Source organism: Bombina bombina, chromosome 1 (assembly GCF_027579735.1).
Source record: "Bombina bombina isolate aBomBom1 chromosome 1, aBomBom1.pri, whole genome shotgun sequence".
Lineage (NCBI taxonomy): Eukaryota > Metazoa > Chordata > Amphibia > Anura > Bombinatoridae > Bombina > Bombina bombina.
In genome coordinates, this window is record NC_069499.1 from 268331802 (window position 1) to 268357662 (window position 25861).

The 25861-nt window shown below is 38.2% G+C and overlaps 1 protein-coding gene across 1 annotated transcript in view; it reads left to right on the top strand.

Annotated features, from left to right (window-relative positions):
- Window positions 1-483: 483 nt before the first annotated feature.
- The window catches only part of ARHGAP11A (Rho GTPase activating protein 11A), a 112131-nt gene continuing 86753 nt past the window's right edge, over window positions 484-25861 (top strand). The window contains exons 1-8 of the mRNA XM_053697966.1: window positions 484-1295; window positions 5571-5641; window positions 6004-6100; window positions 6981-7237; window positions 11112-11275; window positions 12052-12186; window positions 21985-22059; window positions 22505-22675. Coding sequence (XP_053553941.1) covers window positions 1152-1295; window positions 5571-5641; window positions 6004-6100; window positions 6981-7237; window positions 11112-11275; window positions 12052-12186; window positions 21985-22059; window positions 22505-22675 — 1114 coding nt within the window. The 5' untranslated portion in view covers window positions 484-1151. The remainder of the gene's footprint in view (window positions 1296-5570; window positions 5642-6003; window positions 6101-6980; window positions 7238-11111; window positions 11276-12051; window positions 12187-21984; window positions 22060-22504; window positions 22676-25861) is intronic.

Genomic DNA, 25861 nt, shown 5'->3' on the forward strand with positions numbered 1-25861 from the left:
ATTTTTTTAAAATACAAATAACTAAACGTTTATATAAAAATTTAAGGGGATCGCGGTTGAATTTCTAACTTATTAAATAAACATGTTTGTTGTAGTTCAATTACCACGTTTAGCAGTAGCGTTTGGAAATAGGTCTGCAGAACAAACAGTTGACAAATAACAGGACCTTTGAAACCTAACACAATGCACCCAGTGATCTCTCTTGTACAAATGAATAAGTGTTGAAACCGGTGTAGTTGTAACAATTTGTTGTATGGCCAGACGAGTGATTAAAAACAACGGAAGTTCAAGTCAGCACGTTTCTCCGTCCTCTCCCCAGAGCAAACAAACCGCTGGTGTTGGTGTAATACTGAGTCCCAGAACCCAGACTTGTTTACTCGTAGCAGGCACAGCAAGGACAGCTTAGTCCCTATGGAAACTCTGGGGGCCTTAGATTTGAACTGGTATTGGCCAATGAGAGCACAGACAGGAAAGCGGCAGAAATGAACAGCTAGAGAGACAGGAAAGAGTTAGCGAACGAAGATGGAGGGTTAGGAAAGTGAGTTCAGCAGTTAGATGGCAAGGATAAGAAAGTGATCGTAACTAAGTGGGAGAGGAAAGTGACAAGTTGGATAATCAGATATGATTTCTAGAGGCGTTGTACTGAGAAAGCAAAACGGTTAATAGGCAGGAAGGAAGCGAAGACAGTTCATGTAATCTACAGCGCATAATCAGGAGGGGAGTGCAGAGTGTATGAGAGCTGCATAAGTGTGTATAGTGTATGTGTAGGAGTATTATTGTATTTAAGATATCGGAGTGAGTGCATAACATGTTGGACTGTTTGAATATGTATTAGACTAGAAGGCAATATTAGACTGTGGATGTCATTACAGTATGTGCCAAGTGCTTGTAGAAATCTCTGAGATCACAGCCTAAAGAGTATGAACAGTACATGCTGCAGTACACTGAAGTGCATTTCAATAAGGCTGGGAACTCTGTAGATGACACTTGGCACCAGATTTGTACTAGGGTTGCAGGATAGGATTCTTAGGTAAAGTTGAGGGAGGTAAATAACCTGTGCAAGGAGGTGGTATAAAGAGGGCACATACAACTGGCACAACAGTTGCTGCAGTTATATGTTAAATATAGAATAGCAATCCCAGAAGATCATCATGAAGAAACAATCCCCAGATTATCGAAACCTAGCCAGGCTTGCTGTTGTCCAGCACCTTCGCTCATCTGGAATCAAAATTAAGCATTGGAACTGCAGACAGCGGTCAGAGGCAGAGCGTGGGGCTTCAGGGGACCTGGGGCCAGTGAGTATGCAGTCCTGTTAGGGCAGTGTTGCTTACAAATACGCACACTCTGTTTTATTCAAAAGCTTAGATGTCCTAACTGAGATGACGTGTAATCAGTGCAATGAAGAAAAAAAATGTTAGAGCATGTCAATTTAAAGGGACATTATACACTCATTTTTTCTTTGCATAAATGTTTTGCAGATGATCTATTTATATAGCCCATAAAAGTTTTTTTTTTTTTTTTAAATGTATAGTTTTGATTATTTTTAAATAATATTGCTCTGATTTTCAGACTCCAAACCAAGCCACAAAGTTTTATGAGAATACCGTCAGATACCTACTCCAGCTTGCTCCTCTTTTTGTAAAGGGTCTTTTAATATGCAAAAGAAGGGGGGGTCTTATTTCCCCCTTGCAATGGGCTTTCCAGCTACCTTTTTAACAGAGCTAAACTGAGAGCTTCTAAGTTTTTAAACAGTTTTATATTGGATTTTTATATCAGTATCTGTGCATCTTATTTTTTTTTATAGTAGTGTCCATTACATTCTTTTGTAATTCAGAAAGAGCATGTCATTTTAGCAACTTTCTAATTTGCCCCTATTATCAATTTTTCTTCGTTCTCTTGCTATCATAATTTGAAAAAGAAGGCATCTAAGCTTTTTTGGTTTCAGTACTCGGGACAGCACTTTTTTATTGGTGGATGAATTTATCCACCAATCAGCAAGGACAACCCAGGTTGTTCACCAAAAATGGGCCGGCATCTAAACTTACATTCTTGCATTTCAAATAAAGATACCAAGAGAATGAAGAAAATTTGATAATAGGAGTAAATTAGAAAGTTGCTTAAAATTTCATGCTCTATCTGAATCACAAAAGAAAAATTTTGGGTACAGTGTCCCTTTAACTCCTCGGGGTGAGCACAATGCTAGTTCACGTGGGCCATATAGATAAGTCTCCTGTTGTGAAAAGCAAATACAAAAGCATGTGATTAAGAGACTGTCAGTAGAGCCTTTGAAACGGTCAGAAATTTAGAGGTTTAAATGTTAAAATTAAAAAGTATTTTAATCTAATAATGTTGGTTGTGCAAAGCTGGGGAATGGGTAGAAAAGGCATTATCTAGCTTTTTAAACAATAACATTTTCTTTCCTAAGACATGGAGAGTCCACAACGTCATTCCAATTACTAGTGGGATATTCAACTCCTGGCCAGCAGGAGGAGGCAAAGAGCACCCCAGCAAAGCTGTTAAAGGGACAGTAAAGTCCCAAAAAACTTAAATGATTTAAATAGGGCATGTAGTTTTAAACAACTTCCCAATTTGCTTTTATCACCAATTTTGCTTTGTTCTTTTGGTATTCGTAGTTGAAAGCTAAACCTAGGAGGTTCATATGCTAATTACTCATAATCCCCAGTCATTCTCTTTGCCTCTGTCAATGTAGGTTGTGCAAAGTCAGTGTCTGAAGATAGTTTGTCCTTTTATGGGTATTTTTTCCTGCAAGGAAGGACTGGGTTCTAGCTGTGCCCATGTCAATATCTTGAGTAAGAGTAGTGGTGGCTTTTAGCAGTTAGAAGGTGGTGAGGTAGTCCTTACTTTACTTCTAATAAGTTTGCTACCCCTTTGTTTAAAGCCAGGGTTGGTGACTGATCTTTCTCTTACTACAGGTCCGTGACAGGGAGCGCACTTTTTGGGTAGACTGTCCCTTTAACACTAGCGACGTCACAACTCTGTTTTTAACCCCTGCAAATTGATTGAACACATAGTTAATATTGCTTAAGAACCTCAGAGCCTTGCTAGTCCAGAGCAGAAACTGCCGTTGACCCTATCTGCAGCTGTAGCTGAACGACTCAGCTGTGTGAGAACTGCTGCTGATTGGGCTTCTGTTTTTGCTCAGAACCAGCATTACTCTGTGGCTCCCGAATGGTACCTTAACTATGTGTTTAAACAAACAAGGTTGGGGCATCACTACTGTTAAAACTACTTGCTCTAAGGAATTGGTGCATGTCATTGCTTTAATTATTCTAGCCTTTTAATATTTTTTTGTGTATGAATGATACTGCTTTACTTAGGTTTGACGTTTTTCAATATAACACCTGTTTTTATTCTTTATATTTGGTAGTTCATTATTTTGGCAATAAGTACCTGTATATATGTTTAAAGGTAAATGTACTAAATCCATACATCATAGTTAACCATCAGAAATAAAAACATTGACAATATAACCAGACAATTAAGAACATGACCAGGTCGCAAGTTTTTTTAGAATATACAGCATTTATCAACCTTCCTGAAAACTAGCCATTCTGTTAATAGTGACAGCAGTGCAACATGTTGGCACATTAGTTTTTTTTTTTTTTTTTTTTTTTTTTTTTGGTGGGGGGGGGGGTTGTTTGAAAAATACTTACCAATAAGTGTGTCATTGATGACATATTTTGTGTTAAAGGTAAAGTGAGTCCAACAGCATTTTACTGTGCATTATTCAGCATAATACTTTAAATGCATTTTAAATAATGTTTTTGCTGAAACATTTTGAATTCAGTGTTTTTTTTTTAGTTTATACAGTTCTAATGCAACTTGTTTAATGCATTTATAGTACAGCAATTTGTTAGAACAAGTCTGTGTTAATCTTCACAAATTGATTAAACGCATATTATTAGTGCTGCTTGGGACCCTCAGAGTGCTGCTGATCAAAAGTGGAAACTGCCACTGACCTAGTCAGCAGCGCTGGTCTCACGACTCGGCTATGTGACTAGTAGTAAAGTAGCAGTTTCCGCTCTGGACTAGCAGTTCTCTGTGGGTCTCGAGCTGTATTTGTATTTCATGTTTAACCCTTTTGTGGGAGGTTAAACATGCAGCATTAAGCTGGTGAGGTAGCTCAGTTGGTAAATTGCCCTGACTACAAAAGCCTATTCATAGATCTAAAGGTCACAGGTTCAAATCCCGGCAGGGCCGACTCAGCCCTTAATCCTTCCAAGGTCAATAAAGTGAGTACCATTAAATTGGGTAATAACAACTATTAATAGTCAGCTGCCGATTTGGTTAATTCCGAGACCGAGCGCTGAAAAAGCGTTGTTTAAATACTAGTTATTATTAAAGGCTCAATAGTCTTAAAATTAAGTGTTCTAACGAATTGGAGAATGTCTAATTGCCCTTTAATTGCTACTTTTATGTATATGCATGACTGAAATTGTTTGATACTATGGGCTCAATTTATCAAGCCCTTGTCCTCTCTATGATTGCGGGTTTGAACAAGAGCACCTGCAGTCAGTGTTTATCAAGCAGCGCTCATCAGACCGCTGCTTCCCTTCCCTGTTCTCCCCCTTGTAAGTGGAGAATTTCAATCTCCTCAGTCTCATCCGACCGGGGAGATTGACAGCTCCTGCCCACACATGATTGGCTTTGCACAGGCAGGAGGTGGGGTTGCATAGGAGTGCTTGTGTGAAATTTTAAATCAGGCAGCGAATTGCTGCCCGCCAGAGGAGAGCTTGGACGGACAGATGCGAATATGTACGCCCCTGTGCACCATGGATTGATAAATTAAGCTCTGTGTCTCTTTAGACTGGCTTATATTTGGGTTTTAGGATAAAAAAAAAAAAAAAAAAAGCCATGAAAGTCAAAATTAAACTTTCATGAGCCTGGCAGATCATTTTTTCACTTATGCTTACAAAGGAAATTTGATAACAGATGTACAAATCCTCAGCAACAGCTATGAACTGCTGGAAGTTATTTTTATTTTTTGTAAACATGGTTGATAAAGCCAGTTAGGGAAAGATATGTAGCAGTGTTAGCTTTAATTAGTCAGCGGGAAGAATTAAAAAAAAAATCCTCCAATTTTAAAGCTAAATAACATTAAAAGGTGATCAAATATATTGCAAAGTACTTTTATTATGCATAATTACACATTTTATACACAAATCTCTAAGTGTTTACAGTCCTTGTAATTAGCAATAATATATTTTATGCTACTAAATCACTAACCTTTTCAAATCTAATCAAGCATTCTACAAGGGGGTTGAACATCGGTAAGGTCCTCTCCACTGCAGCAATGCACTGCTAGGACCTTACTGAACACATCTGGTGAGACAATGGCAAGAGGCACATGAGTGTAGCTACCAATCACAAGCCTCCCCCTGTGGTGCACTGTTATAATTCATAAAGCCAAACAGTTTTATATATAATTTACCTATTGAATTAATATTTTGTCATAAATTTAAGTTCTGCGTAAATTGTGGTTTAACTGTTGATCTCATCTGTCATTGTAATGACGATTTTGTTGAATGTAATTGTATTTTCTATTTTAGGGTAAAGTGTTTGGTATATCTCTACATTCATTACCCCAATCTCACTTACCTGATTATGGATCAATTCCAACGTAAGTAACAGTGTGAATCTGGGTTAGCAGGATGGTGTATGTTACTGTCCCTATAACATCAGACGTATTGGAAATGTTTTTGCCGCAGTATAACTGAAATTATTACTTCCCAGTCTTGTGAGGCTGCACGTATTTGTCAAAGATTAAAACATGGCTAAAGCATAGGTGTTAAATTCATCGTACGCTGAGGGCTGGGATTGGAAATCTGTTTGTCAGTCATTTTATTAGATATTTTAGAGCTATGAATTACTATTAAATCTAAACTAGCCAATATTTTCTCAAATTCCTAAAGCAGAACTCTTAGTTTTCCAGTTGGAAGCTTCAGGTTACACATTTGAATGATCCTTTCTTTTCTGCCACAGTATCCTTGTTGACATTTGCAAACATCTGGAGCAGCATGCACACACAGAAGGTCTTTTCAGAAAGTCAGGATCTGTTGTAAGACTAAAACTCTTAAAGGTGAGCAATCCCCCCCCACCACCAAATGATATTCAGCAGTCCATGTTATGCCACTATTTACTGGCTAACAGTTAAAGGAAAAGTCCAGTCAAAATTAAACTTTCATGATTCAGATCGTGCAATTTTAAGCAACTTTCTAATTTTCTCCTATTATCAATTTTTCTTAATTCTCTTGACGACCATTTTTGGTTTAGCATCTGGATAGCGCTTGCTGATTGGTGGCTACATTTAGACACCAATCTGCAAGCGCTACCCAGGTTTCTGAACCAAATATAGGCCGGCTCCTAAGCTTACATTTTTGCTTTTTCAAATAAAGATTCCAAGAGAATGAAGAAAATTTGATAATAGGAGTAAATTAGAGTGTGCAATTTTAAGTAACTTTCTATCTGAATCATGAAAGTTTAAAGGGGCACTGAACCCAATTTTTTTCCTTTTGTGATTCAGATAGAGCATGCAATTTTAAGCAACTTTCTAATTTACTCTTATTAGCAAATGTTCTTCATTCTCTTGGTATCTTTATTTGAAAAGCAAGAATGTAAGTTTAAATACCGGCCCATTTTGGTGAACAACCTGGGTTGTTCTTGCTGATTGGTGGATAAATGCAACCACTAATAAACAAGTGCTGTCCAAGGTTCTGGACTTTCTTTTTCAAATAAAGATAGCAAAAGAACAAAGAAATTGATAATAGAAGTAAATTAGAAAGTTGCTTAAAATTGCATGCTCTATCTGAATCACAAAAGAAAAAATTTGGGTTCAGTGTCCCTTTTAATTTTGACCAGATTATCCCTTTATTTTAATATTATTTTACTGTAAAGCTATTTTCTAATAATGACCTGACCACAGTGTATGTGTTTTTTGTTTTTTTGTTATTTCTTAAAAGGCCAAACTTGATAGTGGTGAAAACTGTTTATCAGATTCTCTCCCTTGTGATGTTGCTGGTATTCTCAAGCAATTATTTAGAGAACTACCAGAGCCTGTACTCCATACAGACCTTCAGGATGCCTTCTTCAAGGCCCAGCAACTGGCTAGTGATGAAGAGAAGTCCTCTGCTACTATACTCATATCCTGCCTAATGCCGGACAAGGCCATCAACATTTTACGTTACTTCTTCAGCTTTCTACATACTGTATCTATGAGGTATGTGGCAAATAATAATTTCTTTTTGTAGTTGTGATTGAGACGGTATAATTGAAAGGCATGTATTGGTTATCTGATTGTGAAAGTTGCTCCTCCATATAAACTTGTGTGTTGTAAAATTTGTATTTTTTCATAGTAGAAATGTGAATATGTCCAGGGTTTTTAAACATTTTTGGGGGGGAAACTTGGAGAATATAAAATCTTTAAAGGGACATAAAACAAGTTGGGATAGAGACATAATATAATATGTACTTTTAATTACTTTACCTGTAAATTTATACTGCAGTGCCTCGCCATTAACCCTTTCTGTTAAGTTTCCGAATTATACAGCTCTAACTCCCCCACCACACAATTCCTTCTATGGCTGTATCTATATCCACCTTTTGATTTGGTGGAATGCATTATCTGCTGAAGCATGCCTAGAAGCAAATAAGCAGCTGTGAACTCAGTTGAAATACAATGCCTAAACACTAATAAGGGGGGGGGGTGGATCAGACTACTCCAGATAGCATGGCTATGTAACAAATTTTGCTTATTTTTTAATTTTTTTTAAAAAAATACCAGCAATTTTTTTTTTTTTTTTTTTTTTTTTTTTATATACAAACTATTTTTTTACTTAATTAGCCCTTTTAGGATATGCACATATCTCAACCTGTTTATGGTACTTTAACATGACCCTCTTTGCTTATTACCTGTAATCAATAATTTTGTATCAGAATATTTACATGGATGTCATCCTTTATTTCCCTTTTTAATACCGAGTTGGTGTTCACCTAAGGTGGTAATCATTGTAATCTGTTGTTTTTTATTTTATTGATAAAAGGGGTTAGTAATGTTGGATATTTTTTTTTATTGCTCATAATGTCACTTGCACATAAGAGAGTGTATTTTAAATTTAATTGAAAAGTTAGGCATTTTTGACACCCTAGAATGAAGCATAGCTTCCAGCATTCATTGTAGGCAGACGTGAACCATCGGGTACTCTGTGCCACTGCTTTCAAGATTATTCCTGTTGTAAAATAGTGTGTTGGGGAATCTCTTGGTTTTAAGCACATCATGGAATGTGTTTGATCAGAAACAAATATTTCTCCATTTATTAAATGTTAAAACACACAGCTGTGATATGAGTCAGATTTTGCCTTATTTTATTTCATAAAATTGAAAATTATACATAGCCCATTGATGATTTTCTTTTTTTATGGAAAATAAAGAAACCTAACAAAAGAGGAGCACACAGAAAAGACTATTGGTGTAGTATTGTTGGAAACTTTACTTTATAAACAAATGTGTACACGGCAGATGGTAACTTGGTAATAAATAAATAATTTAATTTTTGAAACAAATACAATTTAAAAAGTTGTCGTCTATGCTCCCCTCAATTTTTTTTCTGTATCTTTATTTTTTTTTTTATTATTATAAATAAATGTCCCATAGATTCTAGCAGTTCATTTGCATGCACATTTTTGTAGTGCTTGAGGGCATGCACACCATCCCATGATTAGGCAATTTGCCTATAATAATATGTAGAACTGAAGGGCCAGTTTTCTCTGGAGCAGAACTGTGCATGTATCAGCATTAGGGTTGCACCGATACCATTTTTTTAAGACTGAGTACAAGTACCGATACTTGTTTTCAAATACTCGCCGATACCAATTACTGATACTTTTTTTGTCACTGTCATGTGACAGTTTATCAAGCACAATACAGACTAACTATTTAAGATTCCTTCTTTATAATTATGAAGGACTGTAACTCAAAAGACATTATAAATAAAAATATTACAATAAAATATATTAATAACAATAAATAACAAATATAAAAGTACAACCAACCAAAAGTGCAATACAGTAAAAAATAGCACATGGGGAACAACACTATGGGCTAGATTGACTGGCAAACTTTACCAATGATCTCATTACATGTCCTACTCCATTAAAGTCGATGGAATTGGAAATGTGAACAGAGCATTGGTAAAGCTTAGCAATCAAATGTAATCTAAATCTAGTCCTATAATTGCAGGATGAGTGTTCATTGGAATTAACTTAATTTGTCCTATGAGTACTTTTCCTGCAATTATATAATCTAAGGGTATGGGTGTTCCTCAGAGTACAGTATGTTTTGAGCATAATTGTGCAAGATGAGAACTAGCAGTAAAAAAGGCAATAAAGCAATACAAATATTTTTTTCAAAAGTTAGTGGCAAGTTCTTTTTAAGGAATAGAACAGAAGCATCTCTGCATGTTCAGCTATTAGTCTGTTTTTGCTATCAGTAAGAAGGTTCGACTCTAAGTTGAACAGTCTTTCACTTTCCACACTACTGCATGGGGCAGAAAGATATTTTTGGGCCATTTTAGCCAGTGCTGGAAATCTCAGTTTATTAACTGCCCGGTACTTCAGGGGTTTGTCTGAACAAGGTACAGTGATCTCTCCTACAATAATACAAATAACAACAATTTGAATTGGCAGAACAATAGTAAACAATTTTTAGTTTAATCTCCACTCCAGCTTAAAATGAAATGGGAACATGCTGTTTGAAAAAACGTCACAATATAGCATATGGGTAGGAAGTGGAGGTATCGGTTTAAGTATCGGTGCATTTACACGAGTACAAGTACTCATACAAATACTTGGTATTGGTACCGATACTAGTATCGGTATCGGTGCAACCCTAATCAGCATTATCCTTAATCTAAAGCACTCTTTTCAGCACAGACCCTTGTCTTTGAGTGTGGACAACTGAGACCTCATGCACACACAATCGAAAAATGGTGCAGTGTGCAGGCTTTATTCTCTGCCTGCTCATAAAAGATGGTCAGGATACCTTTTTAGCACTTAACATGGGAGCATTGCATGACTGGACTGCCAATCTGTAAGTGCTGTGCTTCCATATTAAATCTGGTATACTCTTTGGTGGTGCCATATTACTAAAACTCAGGCCAGAAGAGAGTGAATACAGTAGTAAAATAGCTAATGTCTTAAGGGGTGATAGGACACTAGGAAAGCATTATGGCTGGCATCTATAGCTATCAGCCATATTTTAGGTCACCATTGCAACCAGGTGGGATGGATTTCTTGAGCTCTGCAATAGAAATTATTAGATTTTATTATTATTATTAAATATACGCTCTGACTCATGAAAGTTTTAATTTTGCATTCCATGTCTCCTATTGCTAAAGAAATGGTAGCAGTAAAAATTGTAAGAAGAGTGATTTGGTTAAAACAGTAGGTAGCAGATATTGGCTTAAACCCAATTTATTTTCTAAGTTTATATACTCTTGATTTAGAGCTTTTAAATTGATATCGAAGTGTTTTAGGGTGGAACAGTACGTTCTGTGCACAAAATTTTTAAACCATAAATACTAGATCAAATTATAAACCATTTCAATTTCCTTTAGTTTCAATACAGAAATAGACATTTTGTGTTCATACCCAATAACAAATCCATCCAGAAGTTTCAGCCTATGGTGCTTTGTTCTAGATCTTCAGAATTTGTACAGTATTTACATTTGTTTTTATTTGCAAGAGGCTGTGCGCCAATACCCCCTGTTTTTTGTAACAGATTGTAAGTTCCCACGGGTATAGGGCCCTCAATTCCTCCTGTATGTGTTTGTAAATTTTGTCCTGTGTCTTAGAAGTTTTATATTATTATTTTATTTTAATTAACTATCCATGGACAGCGCTGCGGAATATGATGGCGCTTCATAAATAAAGTATAATAATAATAACTATTTGGTCTCATTGGTTGCACTCCAAAATATGTATTTTAAAATGTAAACCTTCAATTTAAAAAACGATAGTCTGACCATCTTCCATTGCTTAAAGCTTTTTGTAAGCAAGAATCAATGCATTTTTTTATTTTTCCGCCCGTTCTAAAGGTCCGAAAAAAACAAGATGGACAGCTGTAATCTAGCACTGATATTTGCACCTAATCTTCTACAAACAAATGAAGAAACAGAGAAGATTTCTGCCAGCACTGATAAGAAGCTTCGTATACAGGCAGCAGTTGTGCGGACCTTGATAGATCAGGCCGCTGATATTGGTATGTTACTGAAAACTTTCTTTGCGTATCCTCATATATTTTAAGTTTAATTTTAAAGTCTGTCACTAATTAATATCCAGTGAGATGAACTACCCAGCAAATTATTGGAATCTTTATTAGAAATATTAAAGGGATAGTAAACCTAGGAAGGCTCAGAAGTGTGTATGTGTTTTTAAGTACTCTGGCAATAGTTTTTGCAACAATATTATTACAAATATATTTTTGTGTATTGCAATGCTGTACATGGTTGCAAACACTACTGCTAAAGACACAAGCACGTGACAGTTTATTTTGACTTTACTGTCCCTTTAATGGCTCACTTTTCACATCTTGCAAGAATATATTGTGAAACATGTTTTACTTGTGCTCTTTCATATAAAGGATGAAAATGTTTTGAGTAATTTAAAAGGCATGAATTCCTTGACCCCCCCCTTTCATCTCATCCTTCCTGTAGTTACAGGTCTAACATGCAGAACAGCCACATTTGAGCAAAAGTTTACCTTGATTTGATGGATTGCAATCTTTTTGCTTATTGATGGGTTTGACGATCTTGGGATCTAGAGAGCGGCAGTTCCTAAAAATTGTTATTCAGCCGTCTTACTTTTTGCAGTATTCTTCATCTCTCAGTATAGAAATACCTTCCTCCAAGCATGTAGCTAGGAATAAATGTTACCTCCTGGTATTGACTGAATAGCTGCTGTGAGTTCCCGGATGACTGTGCCTGTAGTTTTGTAATGTGTGTGGTTTAAACTTGTATTCTTATTACATCATTTCAGGTTATGTGCCAGATTTTATACAGGAGAAGATCCCAGGAATGCTGGGAATTGATGATGATATTTGTTTTCCTGGGGCAGAAGAGGATGGTGAAGATACCCCTGGTCAGAAAAGGAGGAGGAGAAGAAGCGTTGGAGGTAAACATTATTATTTACTGAACCGGCAGTGTGCTTAGTCTTAAAGGGATATGTAACCTCAAAATTTTCTTTCATGATTTAGATAGAGCATGCAATTGTAAAGGGACACTCAAGTCAAAATTAAACTTTTATGATTTAGATAGAGCATGCAATTGTAAAGGGACACTGAAGTCAAAATTAAACTTTTATTATTCAGATAGAGCATGCAATTTTAATTAACTTTCCAATTTACTTCCATTAAAGTATCAGTAAATACAGTAGATTTGCATGATAACAACACAATGCAATTGCAGTTAGTCTAAACTTTAAATGAGCAGTAGAATTTTTTTAATTTGTAAATTATGTCCTAATTATGAAAAGCAGGGATGTTTGTTTAAATGGATAGTAAAGTCCAAATTAACCTTTCATGATTCAGATAAGGCATGTCATTTTAAACAACTTTCTAATTTTACTTTATCATCAAATTTGCTTTATTCTCTTGGTATTCTTAGTTGAAAGCTAAACCTAGGTAGGCTCAAATGCTAATTTCTAAGCTCTTGAAGGCCGGCTCTTATTTGAATGCATTTGACAGTTTTTTAGTCAGCACTAATTGCCTGAATTGCAAATCTGTCAAAATATCTAAGATAAGGGGCAGTCTGCAGAGGCTTAGATACAAGGTAATTACAGAGGTAAAAAGTATATTTATATAACAGTGTTGTTTATGCAAACCTGGGGAATGGGTAATAAAGGGATTATCTATCTTTTTAAACAATAACATATTTGGTATTTACTATCCTTTTTAAGAGCCAGTCCATTTCTAGTGCACTATATAGCAGCAATTTATCAATTTGCAAGAACAATAAATGGGAGCACTATTTACTACCATGTGGTTCTCCAGATGCCTATCTAGGTATTTCTTCAACACAGAAGATCATGGAAATTAAGCAAATTTGGTAATAGAAGTAAATTGGAAATTGTTTATTTTTATTATTATCATATGTTATATGCTCTGTCTGAATTGCAAAAAGAAAATATTTTGGTTTCATATCTCTTTAATGGTTAGATGACACAATAATATACTTGCAAAAGCCTGGTATAGCTGCAGTGGGAAAATACAAAACACAATTGGTGATGAGCTCAGTATTCAGGCAATATCTGAGACCATCAAAGGGACATAAACTATATTATATTGTTTAATTTAAAACAGGGCTTGGTTAATTTGTTGTAAGAGCCAGACAAAAAAGTAAAAAATCTAAAAAAAAAAAAAAAAAAAAAAGTGTGTGTGCTGTCATTTAAATAAACAGTGGATGGTAGCAGATTGTGCTGGCGGTTCATAATCATTGGGTCGTCTTAAATTAATTAAACTTTAGAAACCTGATCCTTAGCATTTATTATTATTAGTATAATACTATTTTAACCCAGTCCCGATGACATGACAAAAAAATAGAATCAATGTGTCATTAATGTGTGCATTTGCTTATTGGAAATAGTGCCCCTAACAGTGCTTGGGCAACCAGCTGCATGCACAGCATTAACTGAATGATGCTGAAACAAAAGTGAAGCTTTGTGGTGTAGCATCTAATCCCACCGTGAGAATACCTGTGGGGAATGACTATCCCTTGTGGCTAAGCACAGGCTTGTTTCTATCTTTCTAAAAGACCCAATTGTTCTAAATGAGCAAGCTAGTTCCCATTTTTAGAGTAGACAAGGACAGCTGGGGACTGGGCAGTAGGCACATGGTACCATGCATAATGACACTGCTGGGGCTAGAACCAGAGGTAATGAAACAAAGTAGTGTCTTTTAGCTTATGAGAGTCAAGGTTATGTGCCGTTGCAGCACCGACTTGCAACATTAAGTTTCTATAGCACAGGACTCTGAGGTGCCAGTCCGTTTTTAAGGTGACACGGAAGCCCTGGTCTATGAGATTATCCAGCCCTGATTTTAAGACTTTCACAATACAAATGTATTGAATTAAGGCTTTAAATCAAAACTGGTTAAATTAGACTAGAATGTCTCAAAGTCTAAGACACTAGTTTTCCAACCTGTCCTCGGCCTCCCCAACAGGCCAGGTTTTCAGGATTACCTAGGATGAGAGCAGGTAAAATAACCATGTTTACTAATCACCTGATTATTTCATGGACCGTAAACAATCTTATTATATATCTTTGCCTAATTGGCTTTTACTGATAACTGCAAAACAATTCACTTTATAGAAACTTTATGACCACTTGTTAGCCTTGTTGTCTGCAGAATAAAGCCATGATTGGCTCCTCCAAATAAGGCAAATGATGAGTAGAGTTTGGCTGTTAAAATAATAAGTGAAAAGGATGATGCTTTGTTTTAAAAATGTTTAAGTGGATGTTATTCTATAGCAACCAAACAAAAATGTCTTGTAATTACAACATGTTTACTGTCCATTTAAATAATTTAGTATATATATCTGTAAAATATGCGCAAAAAAACACCACCAACATTTTATGTAAATGCCAGTGTTTTAGTTAAATTAAAATATACTGAAAGTGCTAGACTTTCTTGGCAGAGTGGTCGTGACATTGGACACATTTTGTTTTTTTAAATATACAAAAGCTGGTTGTAAAATCTGTAGAAGAAAGACATTTGTTAAAAAGCTATGCCTAATAATGAAATAACAAACTAACTTTGGCATAACAGTAATTTTAAGGTTTATACATTTTGTGTTCCATTTGTGAGATGTTTGAGCATTTTTCTCTTATAAGATGCATCGAGTCCACGGATTCATCCTTTACTTGTGGGATATTCTCCTTCCCAACAGGAAGTGGCAAAGAGAGCACACAGCAGAGCTGTCCATATAGCTCCCCCTCTAGCTCCACCCCCCAGTCATTCTCTTTGCCAGCTCTAAGCAATCGGAAGGGTAAAGTGAATGTGGTGTTAGAATTGTAGTTTTTATTTTCTACAAGCAAGAGTTTATTTTAAACGGTACCGGTGTGTACTATTTACTCTCTAGCAGAAAAGGGATGAAGATTTCTGCAGGGAGGAAGATGATTTTAGCATGTTGTAACTAAAATCCACTGCTGTTCCCACACAGGACTGAGGAGTACAAGAGAACTTCAGTTGGGTGGAACGGTTTGCAGGTTAGGCTGCAATAAGGTATGTTCAGTCATTTATTTCTAGACAAGACTGTGATAATGCTAGAAAAGACTGTTAATATCCCCATGAGGGAAGGGTAAGCTGTATTCAGAGACTAAGTATGGAATTTCAAGCTTACATAACAGGGCTAGTTTATGCTGGTTGACACTACTTCAGGGCAAACGGTTTTTATTGAAATTATCGTTTTTTGAGACACTTTGAAGGTTCCTTTGGGTTTCTTTCAGGGGTTATTACCCACATGGCTATTACTAAAACGCTTGGGAGTGTTTCTTTAGGCCTCACAAGCACCGGAGTGAGGTGGGAGGGGCCTAATTTCGCTCCTCAGATGCGCAGTTATTTTGACTAGAAGTTCAGGCTGTTTCACATGGAGGGTCCTGCTGCAGTTTGAGGGCCTATAAGAAGCTTTTTCCCCACAAATCTGGAATCGGGCGAATGGTAGCGGCAATGGACATAGTCCCTTTTGCACAGATACACCTCAGACCACTGCAACTATGCATGCTCAAACAGTGGAATGGGGATTATGCAGATTTGTCTCCTCAAATACAGCTGGACCAGGGGACCAGAGATTCTCTTCTCTGGTGGTGGTCTCAGGATCACCTGTCTCAGGGAATGTGTTTCCGCAGACCAGAGTGGATCATCGTAACGACAGACGCCAGTCTGTTGGGCTGGGGTGCAGTCTGGGACTCCCTGAAAGCTCAGGGCTTATGGTCTCGGGAAGAACCGCTTCTCCCAATAAACATTCTGGAACTGAGGGCGATATTCAACGCGCTCCAGGCATGGCCTCAGCTAGCTGCGGCCAAATTCATCAGATTTCAGTCGGACAACATCACGACTGTAGCTTACGTCAATCATCAAGGGGGAACAAGGAGTTCCCTAGCAATGATGGAAGTAACAAAAATAATCCGGTGGGCGGAGGATCACTCCTGCCATCTCTCAGCAATTCACATCCCAGGAGTAGACAGCTGGGAGGCGGATTTTCTAAGTCATCAGACTTTTCACCCGGGGGAGTGGGAACTCCACCCGGTAGTATTTGCCCAGCTGACTCAGCTATGGGGCACTCCAGAATTGGATCTGATGGCGTCCCGTCAGAACACCAAGCTTCCTCTTTACAGGTCCAGATCCCGGGATCCCCAGGCGGTGCTGATAGATGCTCTAGCAGCGCCTTGGTCCTTCAATCTGGCCTATGTTTTTCCACCATTTCCTCTCCTCCCTCGTCTGGTTGCCAGAATCAAGCAGGAGAGGGCTTCGGTGATTCTAATAGCGCCTGCGTGGCCACGCAGGACCTGGTATGCAGACCTAGTGGACATGTCATCTGTTCCACCATGGACACCAATGAGGCAGGACCTTCTAATACAAGGTCCTTTCAAACATCCAAATCTAATTTCTCTGCGTCTGACTGCTTGGAGATTGAACGCCTAGTTCTATCAAAGCGTGGTTTCTCTGAGTCGGTTATTGATACTCTGATTCAGGCTAGAAAGCCTGTCACCAGGAAAATCTACCATAAGATTTGGCGAAAATATCTTTTTTTGGTGCGAATCCAAGGGTTACTCATGGAGTAAGATTAGGATTCCCAGGATATTGTCCTTTCTCCAAGAAGGATTGGAAAAAGGATTATCAGCTAGTTCCTTAAAAGGACAGATATCTGCTTTGTCTATTCTTTTACACAAACGTTTGGCAGAGGTACTAGACGTTCAAGCGTTTAGTCAGGCTTTAGTCAGAATCAAGCCTGTTTATAGACCTGTGTCTCCGCCATGGAGTCTGATTCTAGTTCTTTCAGTTCTGCAAAGGGTTCCGTTTGAACCTTTACATTCCATAGATATTAAGCTTTTATCTTGGAAAGTTTTGTTTTTGGTAGCTATCTCTTCCGCTCGAAGAGTTTCAGAGTTATCTGCTTTACGGTGTGATTCACCTTACCTAGTTTTCCATGCAGATAAGGTAGTTTTGCGTACCAAACCCTGTTTTCTTCCTAAGGTTGTGTCTAATAAGAATATTAACCAGGAAATTGTTGTTCCTTCTCTGTGTCCTAATCCTTCTTCGAAGAAGGAACGTCTGTTACACAATCTCGATGTGGTTCGTGCTTTAAAGTTCTATTTACAAGCAACTAAGGATTTCAGACAAACAACTTCATTGTTTATCTATTCTGGTAAGAGGAGAGGTCAGAAGGCGACTGCTACCTCTTTCCTTTTGGCTGAAAAGCATCATCCGTTTGGCCTATGAGACTGCTGGCCAGCAGCCTCCCGAAACAATTACTGCTCATTCTACCAGAGCAGTGGCTTCCACATGGGCTTTTAAAAATGAGGCTTCTGTTGAACAGATTTGTAAGGCAGCGACTTGGTCTTCGCTGCATACTTTTCCCAAATTTTACAAATTCGATACTTTTGCTTCTTCGGAGGCTATTTTTGGGAGACAGGTTTTACAAGCAGTGGTTCCTTCCGTTTAAGGTACCTGTCTTGTTCCCTCCCTTCATCTGTGGACCTAAAGCTTTGGTATTGGTATCCAACAAGTAAAGGATGAATCCGTGGACTCGATACATCTTACAAGAGAAAACAGAATTTATGGTTACCTGATAAATTACTTTCTCTTGTGATGTATCGAGTCCACGGCCCGCCCTGGCTATTAAGTCAGGTAGTGTTTTTGTTTAAACTACAGTCACCACTGCACCCTATGGTTTCTCCTTTTTCTTCCTAACCTTCGGTCGAATGACTGGGGGGTGGAGCTAGAGGGGGAGCTATATGGACAGCTCTGCTGTGTGCTCTCTTTGCCACTTCCTGTTGGGAAGGAGAATATCCCACAAGTAAAGGATGAATCCGTGGACTTGATACATCACAAGAGAGCTGTTTTTTGTGTGTTTATAGCATGGTTATTCTTTGGGGGAAATAAGGGCAGGTTTAGAATATGCAAACAACTAACAGGTTAGCACAATAGTCTACGTGTCAAAGAGAGCAGTGGTGCACTACATGTTTCACGTAATAAACTTCCATGGGGGCGCACAGTAAATTTTCATGTCCGATATCACTCAAGCGCTCAGCAGGTGGTGCCGAAGTAGTTTACTTGAAGTCTTAAAAAACATATTTACAGTGGTATATTGTGCTTGTGCACAACACTTGAAAGGACATAATACTCATGCTAAATCACTTGAAAGTGATGCAGCATAACTGTAAAAAGCCAGTATCAAAACTTTCAGTATAGGTTGGGAAACCACAAGCTAAATCGGCTATTTCAAATGCTGAAATATGAGTAAAGGAGTTACTTGCAACCCATTTAATACACTCTAGCAGGTAAAAAGGATCATTGGGAATAATTTAAAGGGGATAAAGTTTTTTGGTGAACTGTCCCTTTAAAATATCACATGAATATCTCAATCAGCTAAAGATGTTTTACCTCACAATTTATTTAGCTCACCAGAGTAAGTGTTCTGTGAACAGTTATACTTCAGCAGCTGTCCAGCTGCAAGTCGGGAAAAAAAATGCCATCAGTGCTGAGGTCATGCATTGCTATGCTGTGATCATGTGAAAGTTCATAGTAATCTTTTTTTAATCTGAATAGGAAAATAATATGACTGTGCCTGCACAGGACTAGCATCCTGAATGGCTGCTTAGTCTCTTTACTCACCACAAGAGTGCTAATAATGCTTCATGCACTAGCCATTAAAAGTAAAGGGCACGCTAACAAATGTTTTGGCCTTGTTAAGCTCCAGTAAAAATTTGTAACCATCCACTTGTAATTCCAGAATGCACGTTACTCTTTGTGTCTGATTGCGCTCTGCTTGTAATCTTGCCAATTCATTTTTAATTTAAATGGAAATAGGCAGATAAATTATTAGTTTTAAATTTCATACTATATAAATTTATTATATACACAATGTGTAACACAATAAAAAAAAATAATACAATAAAGTACTGTAAATATTTGCAGAACTAGGCCATATAGGGAGTTATGCAATTATTGACATAGGTGGATAGGAAATATTAAATCTTTGCAGCCTGGCCTAGACTAAAATTCTGAGCTTTTAGGGCCTTAAAAGTCTTTTAAATGAGAGGTATGCATTTTTTTTTTCTGGATTAGCATACCGTGAAAAAAGTGTTTTTTTTTTTTTTTTTGTTTTTTTACCAAAATATTGTAGATGTATAACTATGGATTTATCTGAGCTTAGGTATATGACAATTTTGTCTTCATTGCATAGATTTATGTTCTATCAATTTTGCTTCATTTTAAATAATAAATCTTAAATGGATATTGATGGATATCTCGGCTACCCCGACTGGGTAGCTCCGCCAAAAGGGTCCTGATTCCTTCCTGCCGACCGCAGCTGTGTAGCCGCCAAGTGATTACAGCCAGTAGGTCACCCTGACACCAGACAGCACCAGTATTCAGGATCTCACCCTATCACAGACTTCGGCTACCCCGACTGGGTAGCTCTGCCAGAGTTTCCTTCCTATCCCTGAGAACAGGCTGCTATGTAGCAGAGAAAGTGATTATAGCAATTCCCACCCAAATAACTAGACTAGCATTCAGGGGAAACAAGAAAAAAATAATTTTATTAGGAAACACACACTCCTTTTATACACAAAGGGTCTTATCTCACCTGCCATTTCCGCCCCTCCAGACAGGCTGGCACCTGCCACAGTAGTCACAGTCCCAGGACACAGAGGTGGTGGCTTTGAGGTGATCCCGGGGGAGCCCAGATGCCACAGTCCAAAAAGCGACGTGATTCGTTACTGGGGACCGGAGTAACAGTCCGGTAAAAATAGGGGGGTAGAGGTGTCCAAAACCCCTGGTTACTAAAGGAGCTCCCCTCCGGCAATTCCCCCACCTCTTGTCCTCCCTAGGGGCTACCAATCCCCAAAAGAGCAGAGCTCTGGGGCAAAGGGTCGCTGGAGCGTCCAGGGGTAAAGTTACCGGTCACAGATTAGCAGTTTCCTGACCAAGTACACACAGCAAAAACAACCTATAGCAAGAGTCAGTGAGATTGCGTAAGCCATGAAATGGCCAAATCTGAAGTTAAAACGAGTTATCCAGGTAGTAGGGGGGTGGGGGGAAGCCTGGGTGGTCTGGTATCTGTGACAGATATGAACCCCAAAAAATGTATTTTGTGATTCAGACGAGCAGATCATTTTAAAAAGTTTTCCATTTACTTCTATTATCAAATTTACTTTGTTCCTATGATATTCTGTATTGAATTGATACCTAGGTAGGCATCTGGAGCACTACATAGCAGGTAATAGTGCTGCCATCTTGTGCTCCTGCAAATGGAAAACATTCTTGCAAAACTTGTGCCATAAAATGGGCTGGCTCCTAAGTATACGTCCCTGCTTTTCAACAAAATATTCCAAGAGAGCAAAGAAAAATAGATAATAATAAAAGTAAATTAGAAAGTTGTCTAAAATCCCATGCTCTGTCTGAAAATCATGAAAATAAATTGGGGTTTCATACCTCTTTAACTATAGTTGCATTTTTCTAAAGGTATTGTTTAGGGCAATATGTTTTACAGACTATTGAGCGTAACAGAAAAAAGTTATGATACTTATAGTTAAAGGAATAGAAAGGTCAAAATTAAAGGGACACTAAACCATGAAAAAAAGTCATCTTCAATTGCAAGTTTATTATAGTTTACATATATTTGTAATAGGCTTTGTGTTTCCAATTAATGCCATTTCTTATAAAATCAAGATTGAAAATTTAACAAATTTCAAATCCACCACCGGCTAGTTTTTTTCAATCTTCAAATCCGGACCGATAACTCAGGTTATCAAAATGGATGGCAAATGCCGCTATGCACGATATTCAGTCCATAGTGTACGTCACCAGCAGACCCTTTGTATCGGGTAAGAAGAGAATCTCCCTAACAATAACGAGCATTAGGGTTAGAAATAAGTGCATGCGTCTGGTGACGAGATAGGATATGCGAGTCAAGGAACACAAAGCGCATGCGTCTGGTGACGACATAGTCACTTAATGATATGTATAAAATGGGAATCGGATTGGCGATTGTGTTTGGTAGTCTTCTTAAAAATCGTTTTACTGAAAAAATAGGTAAGATATGTTATATAAACGTTTGTTGTTTGAAAACGATAGTCAGGTTGGGCTGAAAATAATAAAGTTTTCGAATCCTTTAAACACTGCATTTAATTTGAAATATATTTTTTTTCCATTCTGCTTCTAGTAAGTTACTACTGGTTACTGCAGCATACACACGTATCCTGTGAAGACTCGTGCACCAGTATTCAATATTCAAACACCACTCCTTCTCAGAGAGCTGGCACCGGTGTGTTTTGCTTCTGAAAACGTAACGTGTCATACAAGCTGATTCTCTGAGAAGGTGTGGTGTTTGAATACTGGTGCACAGGCCTTTACAGGATATGTGAGTATGCTGCAGGAAACCAGTAATGTCTTTTATTTATGCTTATATTTCAAATGGAAGTGAACCCATGCACATTTCATTTTTAACTTTTCTATCCTTTTAAGAACAAGCCTCACACGCCTTTTTCATCTTTATTTTTAAAAGCTGTTGGCGTATGTGAGGGAATGTATGTAATGGATTTGGAAGAGCAAAAGGCTTTGGGTTCTGCCTCTTGCATTGTACATAAAATGAATAGCTGTAAGTAATGAATTGCTATTGGGTTCCTGCTGTCATTTGACTGAAGAAAACGTAATTGTTTCGGCTATCCCTGATATAGTTTCTTATGTTTCAGATTTTGTTAGTGGAGCATTGAATAAACTTAAAACTAATAGAACACCTTTCTCTACACCCCAGACAGACAGGACTGGTAGGTATTTCTTGTTTAGGCACAATCATTACCAGCTCATGCCGTGGTCAGTGTTTGAACACAGATTTTGCTTGCCTTATCAATTAGATGACGTGCATGGCAATAGGAGTTTGGTTCACCCTCCCTGAAGCTTATAATCCTTTTAATGCTTTTAAGTCTGAAGCTTTCATCTGCTCAATTTCCTGTTACTTGTTTCTACTAAATATTTTTGTATTTATTCATTTTTTTTTTAATAAAAAATAACACATCTTGCAGGTAAAAAGCAGTCGGCTAACCTCTAATGAGCAAACAGCTAACCTCTAATATTCTGTTTCCTTTTAACAGTTGCTGACAAACCCTTATTCCTGCAACACGGTTTCTGCTTTTGCAAATACAACATTAAAATTATGCTTAACTGGTTACCCCATATTCCATAAATATATATTTTTTCTTTTATGCTTTTCAGTTTTAGGTTCCAAGATGACTCCTTTAATTCTTACACCCAGCACGAAGAGGAAACTACCTGTGGATTCTGTGCAAGGAATATCCAGTAAGAAGAGGAAGTCCCTTAAACATAATTTTGCCTTTGAGCTGTTGCCCACTGGTTTCTTTGGTAGTGGCTCAACACCTTCATCAGGTATTAAACTATCTCTCTTTCTCATTATTTATTTTTATATATATATATATATATATATATATATATATATATATATATATATATATATATATATATATATATATATATATATATATATATATATATATTTATATTATTTTTCTCTTTAAAAGTAAATACATTCAATGTATCTTTCTTCATTTGTTTTCTTTCTCTGTATCTCTTTCTATATGCATTTTCTAAATTATATACACAGGCTGCAATAGTTGTTTTTTATTTTTAATGATAAACAAAATTTACCTGACCTTACCAGATAAATTTAATCTCCTTCCTAAGATTCCACGGCTTCATTCCTTACTGTTGGGAAATACAACACCTGGCCACCAGGAGGAGGCAAACGACTCTCCAGCCAAAAGCTTAAATATCCCTCCCACTTCTTCATTACCCCAGTCATTCTTTGCCTTTCGTCACGTTAGGAGGTGGCAGAGAAGTGTCAGAAGATTTGGAGAGTCCTGAAAAAGGGTATCTGCCCTTGGAGATTGGACTGGAGTTTTAAGTAGTCATGTCAACCTCTCAGTGAGAGTATTGATGAAAGTTAGTCTGGAGATGCAGGGAAAGTTTTTCTTCGAAATCATCCAGACTACTGCTAACAGCTCCTTAGCAATCAATGTTGACGAGTTTCACTGCCTGCTTTCTCTCACTCAAGTCCATGTCGGAAGCGCTGCTATAAGACTGTCACACTTGAGAGGCTGTGTTCTGTTCTACAGCATGGATCCTGCAGGTAAGATTGTTTCAATTTTTACACACAAAACGCTACAACAGGGTCACAGTGTGGCTCCTTTATACCTTGATAGGATCCAGGGTTAATATCCTCTGAAGGGGTTTATTGAACAGTTGGGGTTAATTAATCAGTGTATTATTTACATACTGCTTTTTGTGATTTTTTTTTTTTTTGGGCTGATAGACTGTGTTTTTGGCTGGAACAAACAGGTTTCACTTTCATTTTTGAAAGTGTTGCACAGCTCCTACGACTTGCTGTACTTGTAATACCAGGGAAAGTACTGTCCACTCCATGTGACTGGGTGTGGTCTATGTTAATTTCCTCCATTACAGCTGAGAGTTGAACCTGAGGAGAGCGTTTCCTCTGTTAACTGTCTGGGACTGGGAGGTGGTGAGTGCCCCAGCCATTGGGAGTATAAGGGTGCAGTTTTCTATAATAAAAAAAGTTTTTATTTGTGTCCTCCTTTGGGTATAACCTGAGCTATGGAGGACTCTGACATGTTAGAAGGTACTTCTTCTGTACTAAATCATACCTGTTTATATTGTGAGGAGGCTGTGGTTTTCCCGCCCACTCAATTATGTTCCACATTCCTTAACACCGTAATAAAGTCTAAGAAGGAAGACAAGCCTGCTAAGGCTCTTAGTCCCTCTGAGCCGTCTACCTCTCCGGACTCGGCGTCCCGTGAGATTACTACCCTTGCTACATTATCCACTCCACATGCAGTTCCCCGTAGTACATCTAATCCTCCATCAAGAGGGGGCCTTCTTCCTGCAGACTTTGCCGTGCAGTTACAAACGGCAGTGTCTGCGGCCCTCAGTGCATTACCTCGCTTTAACAAGCGCAAGAGAAAGGTTAAACATAGCTCTCCTGACCCGGAGTCATCTAAATATTTATCGGATTTAGCTATTATATCCCATTTGTCCGATGATGAGTTAACATCTGTAGCTTCAGAGGGTGAACTTTCTGGATCGTAGTCCTTAGCGTCTAAGCCCTTTGGGTTTAAAATTGAGCACTTGCGTTTTTTATGAAAGGAGGCTCTGTCTACGTTAGAGGTTCCAGAGGCCGCGCTGCCTGAAGAACCTATGATACCTAAATTAGGCAGAGTTTAGGAAGACAGGAAGGTTCCTTTGACTTTTCCTGTGCCGGTTAAGATGGCGGACATTATTAAGAACGAATGGAAAAGAATTGGTTCTTCCTTTTCCCCCTCATCTTCTTTTTAAAAAGTTGGTCCCAGACTCTCAACTGGATTTGTTGGGCTATCTCTAAGCTTGCTAAACGTACTACTATAACTCTTGAGGATAGTACTTCGTTCAGAGAGCCGATGGATAAGAAAATGGAGACCTTTCTGAGAAAGATGTTTCAACATACAGGATTTTGGTTTCAACTGGCGGCTGCCGTTGCCGGAGCGGCTGCCTACTGGTGCGATTCTTTGTCGGAGCTCATTGAGGCGGAGTCTCCCCTCAAAGATATTCAAGACATAATTAAAGCTCTTAGAATTGCTAATTCTTTTATCTGTGATGCGAACATGCAAATTATTTGCCTAAATGCAAAGGTCTCAGTCTTCTTCAATCACATGTATGGAAGATAAACTTGGAAAAGAGTTCTCTTATCCCAAGTACCAGGGTGGAATTTCTGGGTACTATAATAGACTTGATATCCATGAGGACATTTCTAACAGACCAGAGACGTTGCTAGCTAACTTCGGCATGTCTTGCCCTCCAGACCTCTGTGGCTCAGTGTATGGAGGCGATTGGTCTCATAGTGTCCTGCATGGGCATTATTCCTTTTGCTTGGTTCCGTCTCAAACCTTTACAACTGTGCATGCTGAGGCAATGGAACGGTGATCATTCAGATCTGTCTCAAGAGATTGTATTAGACAGCCGGTCAAGAGAATCACTCTCTTGGTGGCTCTGTCCAGATCATCTGTCCCAAGGGATATGCTTCTTTAGACCATCCTGGGAGATCGGAGTCCTTCCGATCAATATTTTGGAACTACGGGCAGTCTTCAAGGCCATGAAGGCTTGGCCACTTCTGGGTTCGTCCCAGTTTATCCGATTCCAATTGGACAATATAACCTCGGTGGCTTACATTAACCATCAGGGGGGAATGAGAAGTTCTTTAGCGATGAAGGAAGTATCTCTGATGCTGGAGTGGGCGGAGGCCCACAGCCGTTCTCTGTCAGCGATCCACATTCCTGGTGTGGACAACTGGGAGGCGGATTTTCTCAGCAGGCAATCCTTCCATCCAGGGGAATGGTCTCTACATCCCCAGGTTTTTGCAGAGATATACAGCAAGTGGACTCCGGAGATCTCATGGGGTCCCATCTCAATACTAAGCTACCCAGGTACGGGTCGAGGGTCCCCAATCTAATAGATTCACTAGCAGTGCCCTGGAGGTTCAAACTCGTGTCTTTTTCCTCAATTACT